Source organism: Oncorhynchus mykiss, chromosome 16 (genome assembly GCF_013265735.2).
Source record: "Oncorhynchus mykiss isolate Arlee chromosome 16, USDA_OmykA_1.1, whole genome shotgun sequence".
Lineage (NCBI taxonomy): Eukaryota > Metazoa > Chordata > Actinopteri > Salmoniformes > Salmonidae > Oncorhynchus > Oncorhynchus mykiss.
The window spans coordinates 71709029-71736958 of NC_048580.1; the positions used below are offsets into that span (position 1 = coordinate 71709029).

General features: G+C 45.3%; 1 protein-coding gene across 9 annotated transcripts; it reads left to right on the top strand.

The window, feature by feature from the left end:
- The first annotated feature begins 7 nt into the window (after positions 1 to 7).
- On the top strand, positions 8 to 27912 carry LOC110492669 (zinc finger protein 335). 9 transcript variants are annotated; one of them, XM_021567114.2, is made up of 31 exons: positions 9 to 182; positions 911 to 1011; positions 1449 to 1661; positions 2143 to 2283; positions 2544 to 2658; positions 2830 to 2913; positions 6144 to 6245; positions 6364 to 6503; positions 6709 to 8089; positions 8706 to 8849; positions 9154 to 9315; positions 9528 to 9783; positions 10026 to 10200; positions 10422 to 10534; positions 10793 to 10811; positions 11119 to 11259; positions 11380 to 11456; positions 11704 to 11864; positions 14650 to 14870; positions 15058 to 15157; positions 15347 to 15435; positions 15582 to 15668; positions 16452 to 16630; positions 16856 to 16982; positions 17893 to 18102; positions 18564 to 18706; positions 18866 to 19011; positions 19204 to 19376; positions 21302 to 21445; positions 21641 to 21746; positions 27152 to 27912. In XM_021567114.2, the coding sequence occupies exons 3-31, from the start codon at positions 1449 to 1451 to the stop codon at positions 27277 to 27279; spliced, it is 5277 nt and encodes a 1758-aa protein (XP_021422789.2). In that variant the 5' UTR covers positions 9 to 182; positions 911 to 1011; the 3' UTR covers positions 27280 to 27912. The 9 variants fall into 9 exon arrangements, with proteins under 9 accessions (XP_021422791.2, XP_021422789.2, XP_021422787.2 ...); XM_036947706.1 differs by lacking the exon at positions 911 to 1011 and having other exon boundaries at positions 10 to 182; positions 6709 to 7332; positions 7408 to 8089; XM_021567115.2 differs by lacking the exon at positions 9 to 182 and adding an exon at positions 325 to 433.
- Positions 27913 to 27930: the final 18 nt, after the last annotated feature.

A 27930-nucleotide genomic window follows, 5' to 3' on the forward strand; every position in this document is an offset into this window, starting at 1 on the left:
GCACCTTCTAAAGCGGCTTCCACTTTAGCAAAACAGAGAAATAAGATCCGGTTTTTGTCGAACAGGAAGCGAGGAGATACTGATGGCGCCCGACTAGAATGGAGTAGCAATTATCGCGTACAACTTCTTATACTGTTTGTTGTGTCTACTAAGTCATACACGAATTCAACTCGCAATACACGGTAAGTGAAAAAATATCCCACAGGATCTCGTGTTTATATAGATAAATTAAATACATTTTCTTCAGGAACGAGCGTTGGACAATCTGTTTTTGCTGAGGCCCTTGAGGCCCCACGCTTTGGTAGGTACTATAATGCCTGAATGCAAAACCAAGGCTGGTCGGGAAAATGGCGGAGCAGGCAAGAGGGAGGGCAGCTAGGCTTGTTTAAATCATAAAGAGTGGGGTCGTTATTAGCTACACGCTCGACTCCAGGTGTGTTTAGCTATAGCCGTCCAAAAATAAAAACGATAATAATGGCTATATTTGACCTGTTATGCCACCCGACCGTGTTGCATGTGTTGTGCAACCTCGTGTCAGCAGTATTATTTTATCAGGATCTGACTGGCTTAACGAAGAACTGACGTTAGCTGGCTAACTAACCTTGCTGTCTTCCTAGCAAAGCTACTATTATTAGCTAGTTTAGCTACTTGCTAGTAAACTTGGCTTTCACTTTAGCTATCTAAGCACAAAGAAGAAGAAACCACGTCCAATGTGGTTAAGTTACAGTTAGCCATGTAGCTAGCTAACTAGCTAGATAGCTACTGTATGTTCATCAGTGGTATTGTTTACCTTCACACTCAAAGACCCACAGAAAGGAGTCCGTTCAACAAAGCACCCTCACGAATGCTACTCAAGAGAAACACCTCTAAACTGATATGCAATAAACTGCAATTATTTCTTTTTTTTTAGGGCATTTCACACAATCAATATCCAATTAAAAGTACACTCCCTGTGAAAGAATAGGCTAATGCCAGAAGATGGATGGATAATCGAATGATAGTTGAAAACTGGTATGCATCATCAATATAGATATCTCTAGTGTAGTGTGTGACCATCCTAAGCATGGAAATAGGTCAGATGCCCTGAGAGTTACAGCATTATATTGACAATTTATTTTATTTAACTAGGCAAGTCAGTTAAGAACAAATTCTTATTTTCAATGATGGCCTAGGAACAGTGGGTTAACTGCCTGTTCAGGGGTAGAACGACAGATTTTTGTACCTTGTCAGCTCAGGGATTTGAACTTTCAACCTTTCGGCTGCTAGTCCAACACGCTAACCACTAGGCTACCCTGCCGCCCCTCAACACCTGCCAAGGTTGTGGGTTTGATTCCCTCACACACTGAACATGTCACCCAGTCTCTCTTTGGATACTGAAGTTCCCTCTGGGGAAAATAAACATTCTATTCTAAAAGCTCTGTTATGTACCATATTATTGTCTATGCTAGATGGAAGGGGAGATAGAGGTGGAGAGCAGCAGTGATGTGGGTCCGTCGGGCTCCGGAATGGAGGAGCCGTCGGAGAGCGGTATGGGCATGGAGTCCTCAGAGGCCATGTCGGCAGACAGCAGTGATGCAGCATCCCACCATCACAGCCAGCACCACCACGGCATTGCCCCAGAGTCAGACTGCCACGTGGGACAGAGCTCAGAGGGGGTCCCGGTATTAACAAAACAACACTATCTGAACTGTTCAGGATCATCAAACTTTAATGCTATGTAACATACAAGAGATACTTAATGGTACAGAGTAATAAAGTCAAAAGTAATACACTTAAAGCCTGTGTGTTTGTAATGATAAGCATAATACATTTTATAAAGCACTTTTTCAAGGACCCAAAGATGTCTATGTTTGATTGTCCTGGTAGGGGCTCTAGTGTTTTGGTAACACTTTTATTTTTGGACAGTTCCAAATAGATGGTTTATAGATGTTCAATAAATGTCAACAACATTTCAACCCTTATCCTAACCCTTATTCTCAACCTAACCCTAACTGTAGCCATAACAAGCAGTTGCTTCTCAACAGATAGTTTGTTGACAGTATGACCATCTGTAGAGCATCTATATGGGACTATCCACAGAGTGACCTTAATGTTTTAGTTAGTCTCCATGTCCATGCCTCTCACCCGTGTTACTGTTTCCAGGTGTTCCTACCAGAGACTAGTTCCAGTACGGATGTCACCCACCACAGGGCCACCGTCCACCTCCCAGACTCCTCCTCTGTGGCCCAGTCCACCAGCGTCTCCACTGTAACACAGTCCATCCTGGTGTCTGGGTCAGCCCAGGTGAGCATCTCTAATATTCAAGCGCCCCCCCCCCCCCCCCCCCCCCCCCCACTGACTGGTGTACAACACTCTTTTCTACTAGCATTGATTTAGCTAATAGCTGTGTTTCTTTTAGGTTTGACTTGGATTGACTGATATATGGTTATTTTACCTACTTTAATTGAATGTCACTGATAGTTTTTTTCTTAACTGACTTGCCTAGTTAAATCAAGGTTAAAAAATACATTTTTAAAAACGTCATATCGTATATTGTATAACAGGTGACGGTTCACTCCAGCGCGGCGGTGTCTGACTCGACAGCCTCCACCTCCTCAGATCTGGGATCAGCCATAGACAAGATCATAGAGTCCACCATCGGACCCGACATCATGAATGGTGAGGGGAATGAAAACATTTTCCCCGAAGGGAAATTTGATTCCTGTCAATCGTGAAAATATATAAAACATTAGACACAAACGTAACAATCAATGTCAGTACCAACACACTCCATTCGGGTAATGCAATATGTCCATCACAGTCAATATCTATGTATCACTTGTTCTCCAGGTTGCATAGAAGTGACCAGTGCAGAGGACGGAGCTGCAGAGACCAGTGAGGGTCAGTATTTGATACTACAAGGATCAGATGATGGTGAGCTTTTCTCTCACAGGCTACAGTAACTAATTCCGCTTGTGTACAGTAGTTGCAAAAACTCTCCGCTCATTGCTAGACAATTAAAATGCTATTACTAAAGTATTATGTAACAGCACGCTAAGAAAATGTTGCTTCAAAGGTAAATACGTTTTTTTTTACACAGACACAATAGTGTTTTAATGTTAAGTGTTAGCGAGAATGCAGCTAATACAGCTGTTAGGGTCTAAATGTCAGAGTAAGAACTTGACGGGCCTCCCGGGTGGCGCAGTGGTTAAGGGCGCTGTACTGCAGCGGCAGCTGTGCCATCAGAGTCCCTGGGTCCCACAATTAGCCTAGCGTCGTCCGGGTTAGGGAGGGCTTGGTCGGTAGGGATGTCCTTGTCTCATCGCGCACCAGCGACTTCTGTGGCGGGCCGGGCGCAGTGCGCGCTAACCAAGGTTGCCAGGTGCACGGTGTAGCCTCCGACACATTGGTGCGGCTGGCTTCCGGGTTGGATGCTAAGAAGCAGTACGGCTGGCTGGGTTGTGTATCGGAGGACGCATGACTTTCAACCTTCGTCTCTCCTGAGCCCGTACGGGAGTTGTAGCGAGGAGACAAGATAGTAGCTACTACAACAATTGGATACCATGAAATTGGGGAGAAAAAGGGGTAAAAAAAAACAAAAAACAACTCGACGGACTCTATGAAAGCATAAATCAAGTTTATTCACCCCAAAGGGTCGAACAGCCGAACAGACAAAAGACAAGCACTGATATTTAACCCTTTCTCCTATGCTGAGTCTCCTCCTTACACGTCTGAACAGCCAATGCATCTCTGTTGCTAGACAGAACCTTTCGTGATATCTGTTCTTCCTCACTTCATCTGACCTGACCTCTTCCCCAAAGTGCAATACTCCTCCCCAACTCACGGCTGATATGGTGACTGGTACCAGACTGTGTCTGTTCTCCTCCCAGAGGATCCCTGATGGCTAACAATAACATATCCTGACATAATGTAAACGTTATACATTCCCCATCTTTCCCTCAGTGAAAGGAATAAGTATATTTCATAAGTCAAGAAGTCAGAAGCAAACGCAGCCAAGGCAGGTTGAACATCATGTTTGTATTCTGAATAAACTATCCCTTTAATGATGGTATAGTGTGTTTTTGGATCAAGAACACTTATCTGTACAAAATATCATTGGGTCATTGGTTTGACTTGATTAGGTACACCTGGAGCGATGGACATTTTACAGAATGTAAAGATAGAAATGTATTGTGTAGATCAAATTAAGTTTAATTTCAAAAAGCTATATATATTAGGAAATGTTGGTAAATTAGCTTTTGTTGTTTAAAGAACTTCTGAAAGAGATGTTTTTTCACCATCTTATCGTGGAATGGTGTTGTTCAATGACAGACCTATATTAGTTGGAAATCTGTCGCTTGATGGTTTTATTTCAGAGACAAATAATCATGTTTTGTTGCAAAACGTTATATATCCACCTCATTCGCAGAGAAATGGGTTGATTTTTCAGTCAAATGTGACAAATAACTACACTTTTAATAAAGAACTGTACAAATGATACATTTTGTGACATCAATATACACTAAGTATACAAAACATTAAGGACACCTGCTCTTTCCATGACATAGACTGACCAGGCAAATCCAAGTAAAAGCCATGATCCCTTATTGATGTCAATTGTTAAATCCACGTCAATCAGTGTAGATGAAGGGGAGGAGACAGGATAAAGAAGGATTTATAAGCCTTGAGACAATTGAGACATGGATTGTGTCTGTGTGCTATTCAGAGGGTGATTGGGCAAGAACGATTTAAGTGGCTTTGAACGGGGTATGGTAGTAGGGGCCAGGCGCACCGGTTTGTGTCAAGAACTGCGACGCTGCTGGGTTTTTCACGCTCAACAGTTTCCTGTGTGTATCAAGAATGGTCCACCACCCAAAGAACATCCAGCCAACTTGACACAACTGTGGGAAGCATTGGAGTCAACATGGGCCAGCATCTCTGTGGAACGTTTTCAACACCTTGTAGAGTCCATGCCCTGACGGATTGAGTCTGTTCTGAGTGGAAAAGAGGAGATGCAACTCAATATTAGGAAGGCATCCTTAATGTTTTGTACACTCGGTGTATATATGAGATTTTTTTTTAATAAAACATTTATCAATACAGTAATATGAGATTATTTATGTCAAGGATTTACGTTTGACATGTTAGTCATTTAGTAGATGCTCTTATCTAGAGCGACTTAGTTAGTGCATTTATCTTAAGATAGCTAGGTGAAACAACCACAAATCAAAGGTTCCATATATAAACTTATGAGAATAGTTCTTTATTGAACCTTCAAAAGGGTTCCGCTATAGTTACAAGCCGAAGAACCCCTATCTGATACTATTTAGAACCATTGTTTTGTGTGTGTACAGGACACGAACATTCCGTTTCAGCACACAATTGATATATAGCGTTTTGCAACCAAACCCCATTTTTATATCTAAAATCTGTCAAATTAAGAATCTGAGAACAGTAGTATTTTGCACATACACACATGAAGGTACGCATAAGCAATTATTTCTGATCAAAAAACACAAATGGGAAGAATGTGTGTATGTCGCGCTTTGGACAGAAGCTCTAAAGAAATGACTGTCAGATTGGAATAGTTGAGCGTCAACTTATTTATACTTCTCTGTACAAAAATATCATTAGTTAATTGGTTTGACCTGATAATGTACACCTGGGGCAATGGACATTCAAGAGAATTGACATTTACACAATGTTCAGATATACATTTATTGCGTAGATCAACTATAACTGTCAAGATGGGAGATTGTAGGTGCTCTATTCATTCTATTTCTATATCCAACATGCAGTTCCAGATACATCCCTGCAATTAGTGAAGGCAGCCAATCCAACATGCAGTTCCAGGCACAGCCCTGCCATTGGTTGAAGATAGCCAATCCAACATGCAGTTCCAGATACAGCCCTGCCATTAGGCAGCCAATCCAATAGTTTCAGAAAAGGAGTCACTTCCTGACATCTGTATTCAGATAGTTGTAGTCACCGCAGAAGTTACTATTTGTCCCCTGGAAAGATAATTACTTTCCACAAAGCAGCGTTAAAACTAGGGTTATCCAGGTTTGTACCAGACCCAGACAGAGAGTTACTTTCCACAAAGCAGAGTTAAAACTAGAGTTATCCAGGTCTGACCAGTGTGGTTTCTCCCTCTCCTATGGTAGCCCACACGTCGTCCTCGGCCCTGTCCAGCCATCACCGCATCACCATCGAGGCTCTGGGAGAGGGTCCTACCTCCACCTGCCACGACCAGGGAGACATGCAGGGTATGACATATACAACCTATGCCAGTGGGTTGCCATGAAAGAACATTGAAACATAGAGATTTCAAGTGAATGCTGTCCCTTTTTTTTTTTTTTCATCAAATGTTTTATGACATGCTAGACAACCTGGACCCTGACCAGCCAGACCAGCCCTCTGGCAGCCATTACCCAGACCATGAGGACCAGGAGAACCAGCCCCAGCACTCCCACGCATCTCAGTACATGGACTGTAGCGGTGGAGATGCAGACGGACCTGACCAGGTAAGGGGCAGACACAATTTAGTTTTTTTTTTTAGTCACGTTTGAAAACACACCTTTTAAGTCAAGGATTTAATTGTTATTTTGGAAATCGTTCTTGTTTTATCTCCTTTATGGCTTTTCAGTTTCTTTTATTCCATTGTTCTACGGTAAAGTGTGTTTTTAAATGCAGTTTTAAATAAAGTTTGACTATTTTTGATTTGACCAGACTGGAGAGTCGTCCTCCTCGTATGTAGACGACGAGGAATCTGACCAGACTAGGATCTCGTCCCGGTCTCTGTCCCGCTTCCCGGAGTACGGTGTAGTCGACAACTCTGACCAGGACCTGCGGGGGTACGTGGAGGGTAGCGGAGCCGCCGACTCCAACCCCTCGTCCCCCGGCATTCGACGACGCCACACTCACTATGTTGTGGACTGCAGTGCGGGGACGGAGGTGTACCTGGAGTGTGAAGAGGATTTGAGGCCACAGCACTCTCAGAGCTACATCGACAGCAGCAGCAGAGCTAACCACTCCCAGGGTCACTTAACCCTGCCTAACCACTCCCAGGGTCACCGAACCCTACAGCAGTATGTGGAGTTTGTTGCTGCAGATTCAGAGCAGCCCGGTTGTTCCAACTACCAGGATCAGGAAGGGCAAAGGGAGGACCCAAACAAGAGCCCAGACCAGAACCAGGACCCAGACCAGCCACAGCACTCTGACCAGCAGCAGCCCCAGCACTCCCACTACATGGAGACCACCAGCAGCAGCACTGGCCCAGAGGCCTCCCCGGGGTGGTACACTGGGATAGGGGAGGGAGGCGAGGGCTCCTCCACAGACCACCACCACCCCCAGGCAGACACTGTGGGATCAGTCCACCACCACCCCCAGGCAGACACTGTGGGATCAGGCACAGACCACCACCCCCAGGCAGACACTGTGGGATCAGTCCACCACCACCCCCAGGCAGACACTGTGGGATCAGGCACAGACCACCACCCCCAGGCAGACACTGTGGGATCAGTCCACCACCACCACCCCCAGGCAGACACTGTGGGATCAGTCCACCACCACCACCCCCAGGCAGACACTGTGGGATCAGTCCACCACCACCACCCCCAGGCAGACACTGTGGGATCAGTCCACCACCACCACCCCCAGGCAGACACTGTGGGATCAGTCCACCACCACCACCCCCAGGCAGACACTGTGGGATCAGTCCACCACCACCCCCAGGCAGACACAGCGGGCTCAGCAGAGGCTATGGAGTGCACAGAGAGCCAGCCTGGCCCTTACATCAGCAGCAGTGGGACCTACTCCTCCCGCCCGGAGCCTGAGGTTGAGGGGGCCCCTGAGCCTCAGTGGTCCCCCAGTCTGGGGAGGCCTTTCAGGGGAGAGGAGGGTGGCGTGGTGGGGGGGTCTAGAACTTCAGCTGTGGAGGCGGGGGCTGGAAGAGGACCAGGGGTCACCGTCCCCCACACCATGGCTGAACTGGAGGAGATGATGGAGGTGGTGATCGTTCAGCAGTTCAAATGCAAGATGTGTCCCTACAAAAGCGTCTCCAAAGATACCCTCATCAACCACATGAGAGACAGGCACTTCAAACCCGCAGGTACAGTAGCCCCATCCCATCTAGAGAGAACTGAGAGACATGCACTTCAAACCCACAGGTACAGTAGCCCCATCCCATCTAGAGAGAACTGAGAGACAGGCACTTCAAACCCGCAGGTACAGTAGCCCCATCCCATCTAGAGAGAACTGAGGGAAGAAAGACACAAACATACAGTACAGGAGGCAGCCATCTAAATCTAAATGAATCACTAGTATTGATCCTCAGTTTAGACCTAGACACATCTGAGGGCAGAAACTGAATTCAAATGGAATCAAACTTTATTCATCCTCAATTGAAATGAAATTAGATGAAAACTATTTATCCTCAGCTGAATTAATTAGGTTACAACTTTTATCCCCCTGGGGAAAATAGACTAATACAACCCTTTTATCATTTACCGAACGTGCGCTCTGCCAACGAGGCCTGTATGGAATATGATCAAATAAAACGAGAGTGCTTTATTAACTCCTAAACTGAGGTTCTGTGCTCCAATAGAAACTAAAAGGAATATTCCTAAATCAATCCCCAAAGGTAACATTTGGATTTTATTGAGCTGATTTGATGGTCCTGTATGGAATACAATGATCTGATTGGTGGTGTGCTGTGTGACTTCCAGGTGGCCCCCCTCCTAAGAAGCGTGGTCGGCCCAGGCGTAGTGATACGTTGGCCCGTCAGCAGGCTGAGGTGAAACCAGAGCCACAGCCTGAGGAGCCAGAGGACGAAGACATCGTAGATGCTGGGGCCATCCATGACTCTGAGGGTACGTTGAGATCCATGTCAAGTTTTTAAAAAATATATATAAGCACTTGTCACATGAAGCCGATAGTCGGTCGGTCAGCTGGGCGGTCGGTCGGTCAGCTGGGCGGTCGGTCGGTCAGCTGGACGGTCGGTCGGTCAGCTGGACGGTTGGACGGTCGGTCAGTTAGCCCATTAGCCAGGCGGTTAGCCGGTCAATCGGCCGGTCAGCTGGGCAGTCGGTCAGTCAGTCGATTGGTTACTTGGGTGTAGCGGCTAGTGGTCGATTTGGGATTCACACACTCACTCTCTCCCTCTTTTCTCTCCAGAGGACAGTGACTATAACCCAGCAGATGAGGATTGTAGGGGCAGACAGCCTGCCCTGCTGAGACAACCTGCCCCTCCTCCCTGCTCCTCCACAGACCGCCCCCGACGCAGGGTGGGCCGCCCCAGGAAGTTCACCTACACAGAGGGCAGCTACAACTGCAAGGGTGGGTACTACTGTAGGAACAATACACTCACCATGCTCACATTCACTGAACAAATACTCAGCTGTTTCTGCCCGTCTTCTCAATTTTTAAATGAAGGCCTTTTCCAAAGATCACCGCAAGAAGACAATTGTGTGCTGTTTTCATTCACTAAGCTGTTATTGAATAGGTTTCTTATCCCTGCTCTGCATTTTCCTTGTTTCGGCTGAGTGCAGAAGCTGAGGGTGCATTCAAGCAGCGTATCGAGAGTGTGGACCCTCAAGGCTCCGAGGAAGCCAGTTCCTCAGGCCTGGGAAACGGACCAGATTCCTTGGCCAATGGAAAAGCAGTGGAAGCCGGCATCAGCCAGTCAGACTCTGAGAACAAAGACCCGTCACCCAATGGGAGGCCGGAGGAGGCAGAGTTTTTCCCCAGGAAACGAGGTCGACCCTCCAAGAGGTTTCTCCGCAAGAAATGCAAGAAGTACATGAAGTAAGACTCATTGTTACTGACACCTGAAACGAGCTACTGTATCTCTGAATACCTGTATCGTACTGTCCTGAACTGTACTGGGATAGCCTGGATTTTAACATTTTACATTGTCCCTTCCAGCAACTATGGTGGTTGCGTACGGCACAGATCTGTACTGTTGGAAAGGATATTACATGATGTAGCCGCATACCGAGATCTTCTAACTAAATACCTTCACTCCCCCTACCGGTGTGTATCGCCAGATATTACACATCTCTGAAGCCCCTCCTGAGGCCTCACAACTGTTGGATTTGTGGCTCTCGCTTCCTGTCCCAGGATGACTTGAGGTTCCATGTAGACTCTCACCAAGGAAACGACCCAGAGTGCTTCAAGTGCCTGCAGTGTAACTATCGTTGCAAACGCTGGTCCTCGCTCAAGGTGAGTGGGGCCCGGGGGCATACAGTCCGATCAGTCAGTCAAATGTATATAGCCTTCATTACAGCATCATCTTTATTGCAAGTGAATTACACTGCTTTTTTTAAATCATTGAGTCAGTCTTCAGTTTTTCTCTTGTATCTCAGGCCTGGTCTGTTCCCTGTACTGTCTGTAATAATCACAGTGGAATGGTAAGTGTCTGTTTTCTCTGCTGTGTTAAACAGGAACACATGTTTAACCACCAGGGGAACAAGCCCTTTAAGTGTGAGGAGTGTGACTACAGCAGTGTGTATAAGAAGGACGTCATTAGACACTCTGCAATACACAACAAGGACAAGTATGTACACACACACACACAGGACGTTATCATACACTCAGCAGTATGTAACCAGGAGCAGTATGTTCTCTCCTGACACCATGTGTGGGACATTCACATGTGAGCGTCATACAACTTGCATCACCAGACCAAAATGGCACATTAACCTTTTATTGTTTTTTTGTTTTTTTTAAGCTGGAGACCGATCGAAGCTTAATCGATTTGAATTAATCAATCAAATCATTTGATCCAGTAACTTATTTTTTCCTCCTTTCACAGGAAAACAAAGTCTGAGTCTGTAAGTATTTTCACCTTTATTAAATCTATAAAATGTTGAGTTACTATAGTTGACTACCCTAGATAGACTTTTTCTATCCAGGTCATGCCATGTAAAAACATGTTATAAACCCAGTACGATATCTTGTTTTTATGCCACAGCAGGTTTATGAAATATGTATTAAAAGTTTTAAACCGAGTAAGATATCTTGTTTTTGTTTTTTTATCCCATAGCAGTCGTATGGTCTGCCTGTACAAGCCAGATGTATTTGCACAGGTCTGTCTGACTCTCAGCAGGTACCTAAAGGTGTTGTCGTTCCCGTGTCCAGTGTGGTCTGTCTGACTCTCAGCAGGTACCTAAGGTGTTGTCGTTCCCGTGTCCAGTGTGCCATAGAGTCTACCCCATGCAGAAGAGACTCACTCAGCACATGAAGACACACAGTGCTGAGAAACCCCACATGTGTGACAAGGTAACATCTGACCTTGATTAACAATTCCAATAATCCACTCAAATCAATCAGGGTTCTAGTTTTTAATCTTCTGATTTTCTTTGAAATCTTTATAAATATCTTTGTGTTTTGACTTCCCAGTGTGGGAAGTCCTTCAAGAAGAGATATACGTTCAAGATGCATCTCCTCACACACATCCAGAGTGTTGACAACAGCCGGTCAGTACAGGAAGTAGCGCAATTTTCATTGGGCCTCTCAGCAGAACATAGCGTCTCAGCAGAACATAGCATCTCAGCAGAACATACACAGAGTCAGTCCTGTGACACCAGGGTGGTATTCATTACACACTGTAGCAATTTGCACTGTGAAGTTCAGTTAGTACCTCCCTGTTTTCAAAATGTTTTCTCCTTATCATACGCTACAGTGTTAATACCCTCTAACTTGTCTAATGTGTCTGTCTACCAGGTTCAAGTGTGAGTTCTGTGACTATGACTGTGACAACAAGAAGCTCCTGCTCAACCACCAGCTGTCCCACGCCAACGACCGGCCCTTTAAATGTGACTACTGTAAATACTCAACCTCTAAAGAGGACTTCCTGGTCTCTCACCTGGCCATCAAACACACAGGTGAGTTCTACACCTAATCCCGACTCTTAAAAACCCTGTCAGTCCCGAGACCCCAAGTCATTTATGACTTCCATTGATCTGCATGTCCAGCCCTTTATATTTATCCTCACAATGACGTGTTTTACCATGTTCTGTTCAGGACAACCAGAGCTAGCTACAAAACAATTTGACATAAACAGTAGGGCTGACCCCAATTAGTCCACTGGTCGATTGTTTGATCGATAAGTTATTTTGTCGACCATCATTTTGTATATATTATTATTATTATTATTATTATTATTATTTATTTTTTTACGGCACACAAGATTGTTTTATTCGCGCCCATGTCAGTGAACTAATCCATTGTGGAGGCTTCGGGGACGGCACAATCCAAGAAGAAGAGGATTGTGGATTCACTATGTACTTCACTCATTCCAGAATGGGCTCTCTCCCGACCAATTTGTGCACGTTCATTGTTTCATAACTTATTGTGTGAATTGTTTGCTTTTGATTGTTCGTGTCTATCAATTCTCCATTACATATATCACCAGTAGTATATTTACTGTTCATTCCTATAAATTCTAATCTACAATGTTTGTTTGATTACGTTAATGTCTTGTTAATGCATTCAAGGTATTATTATTCCAGTCTTTTATCGTTCTCATTGTCGGAGATGACACGTTTTTCACAGAGGCCACAACTTATGCTACACTTGTTGAGTAAGGACGCACACCTGATTACGCATAGCAGTAGGCCTATAGGCTAACCTAGCCTGCGTGCAAATCTTGGCATATAAATGTGCCCTGATAGTATTTCTGATTGGTCTAACGTATCTCCACTAATGAGCAGTGGAGCTTTTCAAAGTCATGTTTTCTTCATCTCAAACAGCAAGCAAACAAAGTCTGTTTTTACATCACATTGAGAATGACAATAATTCCTCAATGTATTAGAAAAATCTTTCCATCTCTCTCTCCCCCCTGTCGATAACCACTCAGCGTGAAAAGGGGGGGAAATGTTGTGCTCTGAGGCAGTGGAAACGTCATAAAATAGACCTACCTGATTACTTCTTATCTTTTGCTCAAATAGTCTACAGCCGTGTCTGTCCTGAGCTCACTGGCACAGGAAATGCTGAAGGCCCAGAATATTTTATACAATGTTGTACGTTTGCTAGTGAGAGCTTTGAGCCAGACCCAAGTTAAGAGTTGATACAATGTTTTAAGTTCGTTGCATACAGGCCATACGCAGCCAATGTGATTTATAGGATATTTATTTTCATCAGGATGTTTTCTACCTGTAGGCTGCACTGTTTTACATTATTTTTTGGGGGGGGGCTTTATAAGGCTATTTTTTTTACATAGTTGGCAATGCAATAAAAGTTACTTTTCTAGGTTCATCGTTTTCATTTAGATTTGGATATAAATTTTGATTGACCACCCAACAATGATTTTCAGATACGAAGATGTTATTATAAATGAAATGAAACTGTTCCAGGAAAATGTGCATATGTAAACCATAAATGGTCATTCCACATGAGAAAGGTTGCAGACTCCTCATGTAGCCTATTACCTGCAACTTCAGGAGAGAGTAACGGCCGAATCTGCCAAAGCCAGTAGGAGCAGGAGGGTGACAACCGGGTCGGGTTAAATTGTTTTTCTTCTGATTATCTTGCTCTCTGGCTCCCTCTTGAGTCATTTGTCTTATTTCACCGAACAGTGCACTTAAACCCTCAGACAAGCTCAATGCATACATGGTTTATTTTCTAAACACATAGACATACCCTATGTATGGAAAAATACACGTTTTAAATTTCTACCAATCGGTTGGATCGAAAGAACAGACGACTTTTGATCGACCAAGTCATTTTTAGTCATGGACAGCCCTAATAAACAGTTGCATTCAAATGTCAATTTTTTTTTTTTTTTTTTTTTACTCTAAAGGGAAAAACCTATTTATATGAATGCTGTAAGTACAGAAATTGTTTGCTCAGTAGGAAATTACATCTTAACTAGTCAGTGACAACAACTGTGTGGAGTTTGTGACAGCAACTATGTGAGTTTATTTTAGACACTATGTCCATGAGATTTCTTATGATCTTCTATGTAGAAGAGCCCCTTTACCGTCTAACAGCTCGGTAGCTTGTGAGCGTCATATAACATGTTACATGTGCGTGTTTGACTCTCAGCCATTTTTGTAAAAAAAAAAACAAGACAGCGCCGGGCCCCTTCGGGTTCCGCCCTTGGCTCTCACAAACACCTCTCTAGCTCATCCTCCGTTTAATCACACAGATTAATGGTACAAACGGATGCGGAAGAATTATACAAATCCTATGGTACAAGCCACACTGTTTAAAAGGGGTTAGAAGTCCAAATTGCACCTGCGTTGCAGTGGGACTCATTTGGGTTTAAACCCTTTTTAAATGTGAGTACTGTAAATACTCCACTTCTAAAGAGGACTTCCATGTCTCTCACCTGGCCATCAAACACATACGTGAGTTACTGTAATGTCACTATGATCTTCTCCATCCCAATCAGTTTAGTTCACTAGCTATTACAAGGGTTTACCACTCAACCTCTGGAGACAAACACACCCTTGAGGGGTTGGTAGCACAAGGCCAGGTTCACTCTCCACCAGTCCCCCTACCCCCCCCCCCCAAAAAAAAACCTGGGATATGAACCAGTGACCCTTCGTTCAATGGCTCTCTTCTCTAACCTCTCTAGGATATCTGCCGCCCCTATTCAGCTCTTCGAGGTGTTGAGTAACTAGGAGCAGAAGCATTCAGAAGCACTGCCTTCCTTTCACCCTCTAGGAGAAAAGCCGTTCTCCTGTGAGATGTGCCACTTCATGACGAAGCACCGTAAGAACCTGCGTCTGCACGTCCAGTGTCGCCACCCGGAGGCGTTTGAGGAGTGGAGCGCTACGCACCCTGAGGAGCCCGTCAGGCGGAGGAGGAGACCCTTATTCACCCAGAAACAGATAGAGGAACTCAAACGGCAACACGACGACACAGCGGGCCTACAGAACACTATAGTACGCCTGGGGAAGAAATATATTGTACTTTTAAATATCTATATGCCTCTAAATACAGAGATGAACAGGAGTTTGTATGGGTCTTCTAAGGGAAAAAGAGTGGAAGCTAGTAACTTGGAATTAATAATATCTAATGGATCGTTTTTGGATAGGGAATGTTTGACTGTTTTTCCCCCCCACGTGTTAGGTAGCAGTGGATTCTGACACACTACAAGCCATGCAGACAATGCAGAACGCCTCAGTCTCCCAAGATGCAATGGGAAACACCACCATCACTTACGAACAGGGTCAGTTATTTTTCGTCTTCATTCCTCCAATATTCTTTCTTCCTCCTTCAGTGACCAACTTCCCCACCAAGGACAGATTAACAGACTCTTTCGTATGGCCTAAGATCTCTACCAAGCCCAATAGTAATGTTTTATAATGCATTTGGAAGCATGACACAATAATATCTTCATCTCTTTCCATCTTCACAGCCGGGAATTCGGACCTGTCAGCCCAGAATGCTCTGGATCTGCTGTTGAATATGAGCAACGCCAGACAGTTGGTGGAAAACTCACTACAGGTACTGGCTGGTTCACACATTGGCTCTTTGAGTAGACCTCTGGTGTTTTACTGACCTATGTAATGATTCCTACAGGACAGCTCTACATGATTTGGACAGACTAGGTTGTGTATTGGATGAGCAGTCTGCCTGTGTGTACTCCTCAGGTACAGATGTTGAAATCATCGGACTCAGAGGCTCTAAAAGCGGGCTCCTGGACAGCGGTTACCTCGGCGACCGGGGGAGCCCAAAAGGTTTATTTGAGAATTTTTTGGCTTATTTACAACCAGATCTCAATCTGTATGTAAATGGAATGTTATAGAAGGGTCCAGAGACAATTTGGTACGCACACTTAGGAGGTTAGTACTGTATATATGTGCTTTAGGAAGCGTCATTACCCGGTAGAGCAGAATTTCTTAATCCTGGTCCTGGGTAACCAAAGGGATGCAAGTTTTTAGTCGTTGCCTTAGCACTCACACACCTGATTGAAATCAAAGGCTTGGTGAACGAGTTGATTATTTGAATCAAGTGTCTGAGTAGAAGGGCAAAAGCAAAAAAGATGGCCGCTTTGGGTCTCCAGGATTAAAGGAGAAATGTGTTTTTTCTTTTTTTTAACCAAATTTCACTTTGCATTTGAAGAGTCCAGACACTTATTTTTTCTTTTTTCGATTTCATTTTTTTTTTTAAATCAACTTACCCCAGCCAGCGATTAAATTCCCTCATCCTTGTTGTGCAGTATGGGGTCTCTGAAAAAAACACTATCGAGAGCTTTTCCTTTTCTAAAAGGATGTGTTTCAGAGTCGCTCCCCCCAACCCCCTGTACTGCACAACAAGGATAATAACGCACCTAAAGCACATACAGTACCAGCCCCCCTAGTGTGAGCACTAATCCCAATCACACCACTGTCCTGCATTTATTTTTCTCTCCGTCTCCCCGCTTATTTTTAATAATATCCCTGGCTAAATAAAAATGTAAAAGTATTTTTTTTTAAGTAAAAAAAGTATAGTCCTTTTCATTTCTGCTGTGGTCCTTTTAGGTTGTGACGTTCCACATGTCTGAGAATGGGGAGACCCTGGTGCAAGAGGTCCAGGAGGTCTATGAGGCTGGGACCAATGAGAATGGAGAGATTACTCAGAGAGCCATCCAGGCCTATGAGGGGGCAGAGGGCTTCAGTGTGGTGGAACAGATGGAACAAAGCACTGGACCTGGATACAGGTACTGTAGAACCTGGCCTCACCTGGCCAACACGGCACTGGCCATTAGCTAATGAGCGACATTCTGTCTGATCTGCTATACAATTTGCATTTCTTGACGATATTTTAACCAGATTTTCGAAGCCCTGTAATAAGCTTCTTCTCCCATTACAAAAAAAGTATCAAACATTTTTGGAGATAAATCAACTTAGTTGACTTCCACTTCAGTGTTCCAATGTGTTTTCAGTAGTGACGTGGGCAGTCCCCAGCCCATGGAGGAAGAGCAGGAGGGAACAAAAACACTCAAAGAGAACAGAGACACCCAGTACTACCTGACCTCTGGTGTGGGGGATGGAGTTCTACAGCAGGTAGAGGTAAGCCAGCCACAGGAATACCACATATCGTAGCAGGGGGTGTTACAGAACAGTTTCTACAGGAATACCACATACTGTAGCAGGGGGTGTTGGAGAACAGTTTCTACAGGAATACCACATACTGTAGCAGGGGGTGTTACAGAACAGTTTCTACAGGAATACCACATACTGTAGCAGGGGGTGTTACAGAACAGTTTCTACAGGAATACCACATACTGTAGCAGGGGGTGTTACAGAACAGTTTCTACAGGAATACCACATACTGTAGCAGGGGGTGTTGGAGAACAGTTTCTACAGGAATACCACATACTGTAGCAGGGGGTGTTACAGAACAGTTTCTACAGGAATACCACATACTGTAGCAGGGGGTGTTGGAGAACAGTTTCTACAGGAATACCACATACTGTAGCAGGGGGTGTTACAGAACAGTTTCTACAGGAATACCACATACTGTAGCAGGGGGTGTTGGAGAACAGTTTCTACAGGAATACCACATACTGTAGCAGGGGGTGTTACAGAACAGTTTCTACAGGAATACCACATACTGTAGCAGGGGGTGTTGGAGAACAGTTTCTACAGGAATACCACATACTGTAGCAGGGGGTGTTACAGAACAGTTTCTACAGGAATACCACATACTGTAGCAGGGGGTGTTACAGAACAGTTTCTACAGGAATACCACATACTGTAGCAGGGGGTGTTGGAGAACAGTTTCTACAGGAATACCACATACTGTAGCAGGGGGTGTTACAGAACAGTTTCTACAGGAATACAGTTCCTGTATCTAAGATGATGTTAATGCTCTGAAACTCTCGGGAAACTCATCCCTGTTCTGTTGAACTGTAGATGTCTGAGAAGGTGATCTGCTGTCTCTTCCTCCATCTCTCTCTCTCTCTCTCCCTCTATTCAGCTAAGCAGTGAAGTCCCCGGTTCCCCCTCCATGGTGGCATCCCCCCAGGACCAGAACCAGCTCAACCCAAAGAGGTTCTCCTGTCGTATCTGCTCAGAGTCGTTCCAGGGCCGCAGTGACATGGAGAACCACAAGAGGGCCCATATCGACCCCTCCACCTTCAAGTGTCCTCACTGTGACTTCACTGCCTCCTCCTGGCCAGACGTCAAGGTGGGTCTTTTATCATTTCTCAGCCAGGGTGTAAATCTCAAAACAATATTTCCTTGATTCCTTGTGCCCTCTCTAGAGGAGGGCTTTGGAAGCGTAGAGGATCCTCCCCTCAGATCTCTGGTCTTCTACACCTGCATTGCTTGCTGATTGGGGTTTTAGGCTGGGTTTCTGTACAGCCCTTTGCGACATCAGCTGATGTAAGAAGGACTTCATAAATCAATTTGATTGATGTGATTCTCTACCGTCTGACGTTTTCAGAAGGTGGTGAGGAGAGCACACCCAATAAATTGAGGAAAGAGTTTGAGATGAACCCTTTTAATAAATATGAAGGGACTTGTTTCTTTGCCCCCCCAAAAATGTTTTTGGTATTGAAAGGCAGCATTGACCCCTAGTAGCGAATTAGTTTGTCTCTATCCTAAGCATGCTATCATTTGGTTATCAATGTACCATTCCTTTCCCAGACGCACATGGGCATGCATACCTACCTGCGGCCTCACAAGTGCCCCAGCTGCAGCTTTGCCTCCAAAAACAGGAAGGACCTGAGGAGACACATGATGACGCATACCAACGAGAAGCCCTTCACCTGCAAGATCTGTGGACAGAGGTAATTCAACCAATTTAGGGCATCTTGAGGCTGTGAGAATAAACTTTGTTATGAAGTGTTTGGGATTGGTGACGCCAGCTTAGAATGTTTTTTTGTTGTTGTACAGAATATGTTTTGAAAGCACCTTAGGTAACCATTCTGGTCTGTCCCACCGATCAGGTTTAATCGTAACGGCCACCTCAAGTTCCATTTGGAGCGACTCCACAGCCAGGACCCTCCGGCAAAGAAGATCCATTCTGGAGGAGGCTCCCAGCAACAGGCCTTTATAGTCAGCGATGACGAGGAGGCTCTCGCCATGCTACAGTGTAAGGAACACACACACGTTTACACCAACTTGTAGGTAATTTCGCTGGGTGAATAAATCACTGATGTCCTCTATTTCCATCCATACCATTTGGAGGACATTTTTGTTTCAGCTACAGTTTGTTTGAAATGTTAACCACTTGTGTTGTTATTGGCCATTGTCTGAGATGCTGTTGTTTCTCTCTTTGTTACAGACCTGCAGGAAGGACAGACCATCAGTCCGGAGCAGCTACAGAAGGCCCTGGGTCAGGACCACATTATAGTGTCCCAGGAACAGGGCCTGGAAGACAAGGAGGAGGCCACGTACATCCAGCAGATCACCACAGCGGACGGACAGACGTTACAGTACATAACAGGAGACAACCAGGTGACGTTACAGGAGATAACCAGGCGACGTTGCGGTACATGACAGGAGACAACCAGGCGACGTTGCGGTACATGACAGGAGACAACCAGGCGACGTTGCGGTACATGACAGGAGATAACCAGGCGACGTTGCGGTACATGACAGGAGATAACCAGGCGACGTTGCGGTACATGACAGGAGATAACCAGGCGACGTTGCGGTACATGACAGGAGATAACCAGGCGACGTTGCGGTACATGACAGGGGACAACCAGGCGACGTTGCGGTACATGACAGGGGACAACCAGGCGACGTTGCGGTACATGACAGGGGACAACCAGGCGACGTTGCGGTACATGACGGGGGACAACCAGGCGACGTTGCGGTACATGACGGGGGACAACCAGGCGACGTTGCGGTACATGACGGGGGACAACCAGGCGACGTTGCGGTACATGTCGGGGGACAACCAGGCGACGTTGCGGTACATGACGGGAGACAACCAGGCGACGTTGCGGTACATGACGGGAGACAACCAGGCGACGTTGCGGTACATGACGGGGGACAACCAGGCGACGTTGCGGTACATGACGGGGGACAACCAGGCGACGTTGCGGTACATGACGGGGGACAACCAGGCGACGTTGCGGTACATGACGGGGGACAACCAGGCGACGTTGCGGTACATGACGGGAGACAACCAGGCGACGTTGCGGTACATGACGGGAGACAACCAGGCGACGTTGCGGTACATGACGGGAGACAACCAGGCGACGTTGCGGTACATGACGGGAGACAACCAGGCGACGTTGCGGTACATGACGGGAGACAACCAGGCGACGTTGCGGTACATGACGGGAGACAACCAGGCGACGTTGCGGTACATGACGGGAGATAACCAGGTGATGTTGCGGTACATGACGGGATATAACCAGGCGACGTTGCGGTACATGACGGGAGACAACCAGGCGACGTTGCGGTACATGACGGGAGACAACCAGGCGACGTTGCGGTACATGACGGGAGACAACCAGGCGACGTTGCGGTACATGACGGGAGACAACCAGGCGACGTTGCGGTACATGACGGGAGACAACCAGGCGACGTTGCGGTACATGACAGGGGACAACCAGGCGACCGAGGTACATGACAGGGGACAACCAGGCGACCGAGGTACATGACAGGGGACAACCAGGCGACGTTGCGGTACATGACAGGGGACAACCAGTCGACGTTGCGGTACATGACAGGGGACAACCAGGCGACGTTGCGGTACATGACAGGGGACAACCAGGCGACTGAGGTACATGACAGGGGACAACCAGGCGACTGAGGTACACGGGGAGCCAGAGATGTACAGCTACTTATAGACTTTTTATATGGATCCATGTAGGTAAACAATGAAGATCTCATCCCCGTCCTCTACCCCGTCAATCCCCCTCACATTTCCAATTAGCAACATAAAGATACGTATAGATAAAATTACTTTCAAGTAGATTTTTTTTTTTTTATTAAAATTTCACTAAGTTTTACTTTGACTATAAAGAAGCGGGACAGACTGAAGATATTGTGGTAATTCTCCTCCTTCACCCTCCTGGGGTCTAATTCTCCTCCTTCGCCCTTCCGGGGTCTAATTCTTCTCCTTCGCCCTCCTGGGGTCTAATTCTCCTCCTTCGCCCTCCCGGGGTCTAATTCTCCTCCTTCGCCCTCCCGGGGTCTAATTCTCCTCCTTCGCCCTCCCGGGGTCTAATTCTCCTCCTTCGCCCTCCCGGGGTCTAATTCTCCTCCTTCGCCCTCCCGGGGTCTAATTCTCCTCCTTCGCCCTCCCGGGGTCTAATTCTCCTCCTTCGCCCTCCCGGGGTCTAATTCTCCTCCTTCGCCCTCCCGGGGTCTAATTCTCCTCCTTCGCCCTTCCGGGGTCTAATTCTCCTCCTTCACCCTCCCAGGTCCAGTATGTCATCTCTCAGGATGGAGTCCAACACTTCCTACCCCAGGAGTACGTGGTGCTAGCAGACGGGAACCACATCCAGATGTCAGATGGACAGATCATCCAATATGAGAATGATGGGGCCTTCCTACAGGAGCAACAGGTGAGCGAGAGGATCCCAAAAACACTCCCATCACAAAACAATCAAGCTCCAAAAGAATCACTCCTAGAAATATTCAACCCCCAAAACAGTCGAACCAGAATACTGCTGTGTTTTGGGATAAGGAATTGAAATGTTCCCTGTGACATAGAGTAAGATGGAACGTTAAGTGTTTAACTTCCTTGGCTCTCTTTTCAGATTTCCCTGAGTCATGACAGCCAGATCCAGTATCTTCCCGTCAGTTCAGAACAACAGATAGTCAGTCCTGAAGACTTGGAGGTTGCTGAACACACTGCTGTCACCGGTATGATAACACACCGTCTGCTTCAGTCCAGGGCCTGGAGGACAGTAGCATAAAGTATTCCCTGGGAGGTTCAGGAGGGTGTAGGTATTAACAGCGGCAGCAGATAGTCAGTCCTGAACACTTGGAAAATTGGAGGTTGCTGAACACTGCTGTGACTGGTATGTTAACCCACTTTCTGCTTCATACATTACAGCAGTGTTTCCCAAAGCTCTACTCTACTGTCTTCAGCCATTCCACTTACACTGTGTGATCTATGACAGTGGTAGGACACCTGATCAGAGGCAGTATGTGATCTATGACAGTGGTAGGACACCTGATCAGAGGCAGTATGTGATCTATGACAGTGGTAGGACACCTGATCAGAGGCAGTATGTGATCTATGACAGTGGTAGGACACCTGATCAGAGGCAGTATGTGATCTATGACAGCTGTAGGACACGTGATCAGAGGCAGTATGTGATCTATGACAGCTGTAGGACACGTGATCAGAGGCAGTATGTGATCTATGACAGTGGTAGGACACCTGATCAGAGGCAGTATGTGATCTATGACAGCTGTAGGACACGTGATCAGAGGCAGAATGTGATCTATGACAGTGGTAGGACACCTGATCAGAGGCAGTATGTGATCTATGACAGTGGTAGGACACCTGATCAGAGGCAGTATGTGATCTATGACAGCTGTATTACACGTGATCAGAGGCAGTATGTGATCTATGACAGTGGTAGGACACCTGATCAGAGGCAGTATGTGATCTATGACAGTGGTAGGACACCTGATCAGAGGCAGTATGTGATCTATGACAGCTGTAGGACACGTGATCAGAGGCAGTATGTGATCTATGACAGTGGTAGGACACCTGATCAGAGGCAGTATGTGATCTATGACAGTGGTAGGACACCTGATCAGAGGCAGTATGTGATCTATGACAGTGGTAGGACACCTGGCTCACCTTATCAGGGAACTGCAGATGGAAATTAGCTGTTACATTAAACCCGATTTAGCTATCATTTCTCAATTGTACTGAGACTTGTGTTTTTGTTGTACACTGAGTATACAAAACATTATGAACACCTTCTCTTTCCATGACATAGACTGACCAGGTGAATCCAGGTGAAAGCTATAATCCCTTATTGATGTCACTTGTTAAATCCACTTCAATCAGTGTAGATGAAGGGGAGGAGACAGGTAAAATAAGGATTTTTTTAAGCCTTGAAACAATTGAGACATGGATTGTGTATGTGTGCTATTCAGAGAGTGAATGGGCAAGACAAATGATTTTAAGTGGCTTTGAACGGGGTATGGTAGTAGGTGACCGGCGCACCGGTTTAAGTGCGTCAAGAACTGCAACGCTGCTGGGTTTTTCATGCTCAACAGTTTCCCGTGTGTATCAAGAATGGTCCACCACCCAAAGGACATCCAGCTAATTTAACACAACTGTGGGAAGCATTGGGAGTCAACATGGGCCAGCATCCCTGTGGAACGCTTTCAACACCTTTATAAACAATGTTCCCTCAATTGTTTTTTAAGTCACTGAGCAAATTTCAAGTCTGCTGAGCGCTAACTTGAATGGTGTGAAAATGCTGTGCCACTTCCAGTATGCGTTTGCTTTGAACACTGAGGCTGTACCCGCTTTACATTAGTAAAGTAGGCTACTGTGGCTATTTGATCATAATGTAGGGCCTACTAGAGTGGCCTACCATCAAAAACAATGGAGTAAATACATCCCATAACATTTTAACATGGAAATAGCTGTTCTATCATTCAGCCTACAGTAGCAGCCCATGTGTGGTGTTCAATGTCGGACTACATTCCATGAGACGTTTGAAAAAAAACATGCAGGACCTGACATTAACCTGTCGATCCACTTGTCCTTCAGACAAGGAAGTGACTGAAAGTGTTGTTGTTTGACGTAAGAAACCGCATTGTTATTCCCATACCATAATTACAGAGAATCAGATAAAGGATGCTACCCTCTGCCTATTGGCTACTTGGCTTATTCAAGCCTGGGAATTAACGGAAATATATGCATATTAAAACCATTTAAATGTAGACGCTTTTTGCATTGGATATATTTACCATATCATATGGAGACAGAAACATAAACCTTATCATAAGTAGACATAATTGATTAAATCCTTCCAATAGAAAAAATTAAATTAGTTACGAATGTAACTTTAATTAAATTATTTGACTCTTCACATGGGATGATTTCACTGAACAACAAAAGAAAGGGAATATTGAATGATCCCAATGAACCATCGCATCTCCCAAAAACATGTTCAACATACATCTGTAAAATGATAGTCTAGAAACTAAAGCTGTCTAAGGTTGTCTTCCTCTCAGGCTTCCATGTCTTCTCCCTGGACCTCCTCAATGTCCACCTCTTGAATGTCAGACTCTGAGGCCCCATCTTCACTGTCACTTTCCAACCTTGTTGAGGATGGCTCGTTGTCAGGCTCAAAAAGCCCCAATTTTTCAACTCTCCTATTGCATAGCCTGTTGTGTGTGTTCCCAAACAAGGACCAATTGCACTCTGAGGCGGCTGATGTTGGTGGGATTTGGCAACAGAGGAAAGAGCCTCAGATCCACAAAGTCCCTTCCACCAGGTTGCTGATGAGATATGTTGACACGACTGCCATATTGCATCTCCATCCCAAGGCACTTACTTGGAACTGTACTTCGCCAGACAGCCAATAACCTTGCCCTGATCCAGGCCAATGTGGCGAGACATGGTAGTGATGACACCATAGGCCTTGTTGATATCTGCACCAGACAGGATGCTCTTGCCAGCATACTGGGGGTCCAACATGTACTCTGTGGCGTGTAAGGGCTTCAGGCAGAAGTCTTCACGCTTTTTGATGTATTTCAGAACTGCAGTTTCCTCAGCATGGCGCAACAGTGAAGTGGGCAGGGCAGTACGGATTTCTTATCTTACATCTGCAAGCAGAGTGAACATCAGACAGGATGGCATTGTCTCCCTCAATCCGTGCAATGGCTACTGCTATAGGTTTCAGGCTGGTTACCACTCTCTCCCAAAATGCATCACCCAGGAACATCCTCTTGATGGGGCTGTCCATATTGGCAGACTGTGTGATATGGCCATTTCTTGGAGAGACTCCTTCCCCTCCAGGAGGCTGTCAAACATGATGACAACACCACCCCAATGGGTGTTGCTGGGCAGCTTCAATGTGGTGCTCTTATTCTTCTCACTTTGCTTGGTGAGGTAGATTGCTGCTATAACTTTATAACCCTTCACATACCTAACCATTTCCTTGGCACTCTTGTAGAGTGTATCCATTGTTTTCAGTGCCATGCTGTCCTTGAGAAGCAGATTCCATGCATTAGCAGCACAGACAATGGGTGTAGTGTGAGGGTAGGAGGACTCCGCTTTAGACCAAGCAGCCTTCATGTTCACAGCATTGTCTGTCACTAGTGCAAATACCTTCTGTGGTCTAAGGTCAATGATGACTGCCTTCAGCTCGTCTGCAATGTAGAGACCGGTGTCTCTGTTGTCCCTTGTCTGTCCTCTTGTAGAATACTGGTTGAGGGGTGGAGATGTAGTTAATTATTCCTTGCCCAGGAACATTTGACCATCCATCAGAGATGATTGCAATGCAGTCTGCTTTCTCTATGATTTGCTTGACCTTCAATTGAACTCTGTTGAACTCTGCATCCAGCAAATGAGTAGATAAAGCATATCTTGTTGGCTGTGAGCATCAGCGGTGAACCAGTTGCATACTCAGCTCGAGCAAGACATTCATCAGCATTTCTCTGACTACGTTCCTCCATTGAGTCAAAAAAAACTTCTGATTCCAGAAGGGCCATGAGCTGTTGGTATCGATAAGGTGTCTGATTCATCTTTTCACCTCGAATAGAAGTAGAGGTACTTTGGTCAGAGGTTGCTTGTTGTAAGCGCTGAGGGAACTTTATGCACTTGGACAGATGATTCTGCATCTTTGTTGCATTGTTCACATATGATTTGGCACATTATTTTCAAAAGTACACAGCTTTTCCTTCTACATTAGCTGCAGTGAAATGTGTCCATACGTCAGATAGTGCCCGTTTCCTGTAAAGATTTGAGAAAAATTATTTAAAAAAAACAAATACAATTCCATGTACAGATAAATAGTTAAGCAGTTAAATTAAACAACTTCTTTGTAAGATAATTGTTTTAAAATGAAACGTATGGAAACAGGTGAATTAACATCAAACCCACATTGTAGCAAAAACTAACTAGCAGAAATTGTTAAGTTAGAAATTATTTAAACACACTTTGCTATAGGCTACTATTTACCAACAAAAAATCATGTATGTCACATAAAATATATTCACCCCTCACAGTATTGTAATCAAAACTTCCCAGAAAACCTGTAGTTCTTTGCTCAGACAGTGTAGTAGTGTGGGTTCAATAGCATCTCATTAGTGTGCAAGATCTTGAGAATCAGCTGTACATGTGATGGACGAATGCACTGTGCATGCAGAGGGTTGCAATTCCATTGAATTGGGGATAGTTTAACCAAAATATGCCACAAAACCTAGAATTACCTTTATGTGTAATCCCAAAAAAAGGTTCACTGTTAAAAGCTAACTTTTTTTTAAAAATGAATTTAAGCAAAATTCCCACAATTCCCGGGCTTAACGCCCCATGGAATATTTCCAGAAATTTACCGGAATGTTAGCCACCCTAGTTGCAGTTCCAAATGAGAACTTGTTCTCAACTTTAACCTGGTTAAATAAAAAAGTTCTGCCACAAAAAAATCTCTTGTAAACTAATAAGTCTTGCATAGTTTTTTTTTTGTTTTGGTATGTTGCATTAAGAGACTAATTGCGTTGAATCGATCACAATTCCCACAGTAAAGGGATACGTTCATAGTTTTAACGAAGGGAGAAAACTATAGAAAGTTGAGTGTTCAATCTCGTGTTTCTCTGCGCAGGCTGATATTTCTTCTTCGCTGCAGTCCCGGGGGGAGCCTCGTGCGTGCACAGCTTAGAGGGAACTTTGCTTGTAATGTCCATTTCTGTTCTGTGGGCGATCATCCAAACCACACAACTCAATATTAGGAAGGTGTTCCTAATGTTCTGAACACTCGCTGTACATCGTTCAAATAAACATTTAATAAATTAATTAATCAAGGATTAGATCATGGGTGGGCAACTCCAGTCCTCGGGGCATGATTGGTGTCACACTGCTTATCCACCCCTCTCATCTCATCCATCCAAACACACCTGATTTAATCACATTGCATTCTAAAATGAAGATCATGATTAGGTGATAATTGGAGTCGGGTGTGTTTGCTGGGGCAAAACTGTGACACCAATCAGGCCCTCGAGGACAGGAGTCGTCCACTCCTGGACTAGATGATAAGTTGAATCAGTACTTACTCTCTCCATCTGTGTTCTAGTCATAGCAGATGCCGCCACGCAGCAGACACAGACCGTCTACACTGAGGCCACACAAGAACAACTGGAGCTGCTACAACAGCAGGGCATCCAGTATGATGTCGTCACCTTCGCCGACGAGCAGAGATGACGTCATCGCCTTCAGACACTGATGTTGGATGTGATGTCACTGCTTTAAAGGACAGAGAGACGGCCTGCAGTGCAGGACCCTGTGTGATGGAACCATATGAGCTGACAGAGGGGCCAGTGACATACATAGTTTTTTTTTTATTTGATTGATTTAACCTTTAACTAGGCAAGTCAGTTAAGAACAAATTCTTATTTACGATGTTGACCTAGGAACGGTGGGTTAACTACTATTTTTCCCCCGTGTCAGCTCTTGGATTCGATCTAGCAACCTTTTGGTTACTGGCCCAACGCTCTAACAACTAGGCTAACTGCCGCCCACCCTAGTAGCCATCGTTTAGGAAGATCAGCCAAAGCAAGGCTCTGCACCCAAGCTACAAATCATCTTGTATCCCAAACAACTACATTACATGATCAGGATTAGCGATTCTGGGCAGTGCCTTGCTCAAGCTGATCCCCCCCTGAACACGGTGCTCTACTCTGATATCTGTGATACACTATATATACAAAAGTATGTGGCCACCCCTTCTAATTAGTGGATTCGGCTATTTCAGCCACACCCGTTGCTGACAGGTGTATAAAATCGAGCACACCGCCATGCAATCTCCATAGACAAACATTGGCAGTCGAATGGCCTTACTAAAGAGCTCAGTGA

What these genes read in the sequence shown, in the direction of transcription:
- LOC110492669 (XM_021567114.2), top strand. Translation starts at nt 1,449, where the DNA reads ATGGAAGGGGAGATAGAGGTGGAGAGCAGCAGTGATGTGGGTCCGTCG. An exon ending in CAGGCACTTCAAACCCGCAG is followed by an intron (nt 8,090 to 8,705) that starts GTACAGTAGCCC and finishes TGTGACTTCCAG; the next exon opens with GTGGCCCCCCTCCTAAGAAG. An exon ending in CGACCGGGGGAGCCCAAAAG is followed by an intron (nt 15,669 to 16,451) that starts GTTTATTTGAGA and finishes TGGTCCTTTTAG; the next exon opens with GTTGTGACGTTCCACATGTC.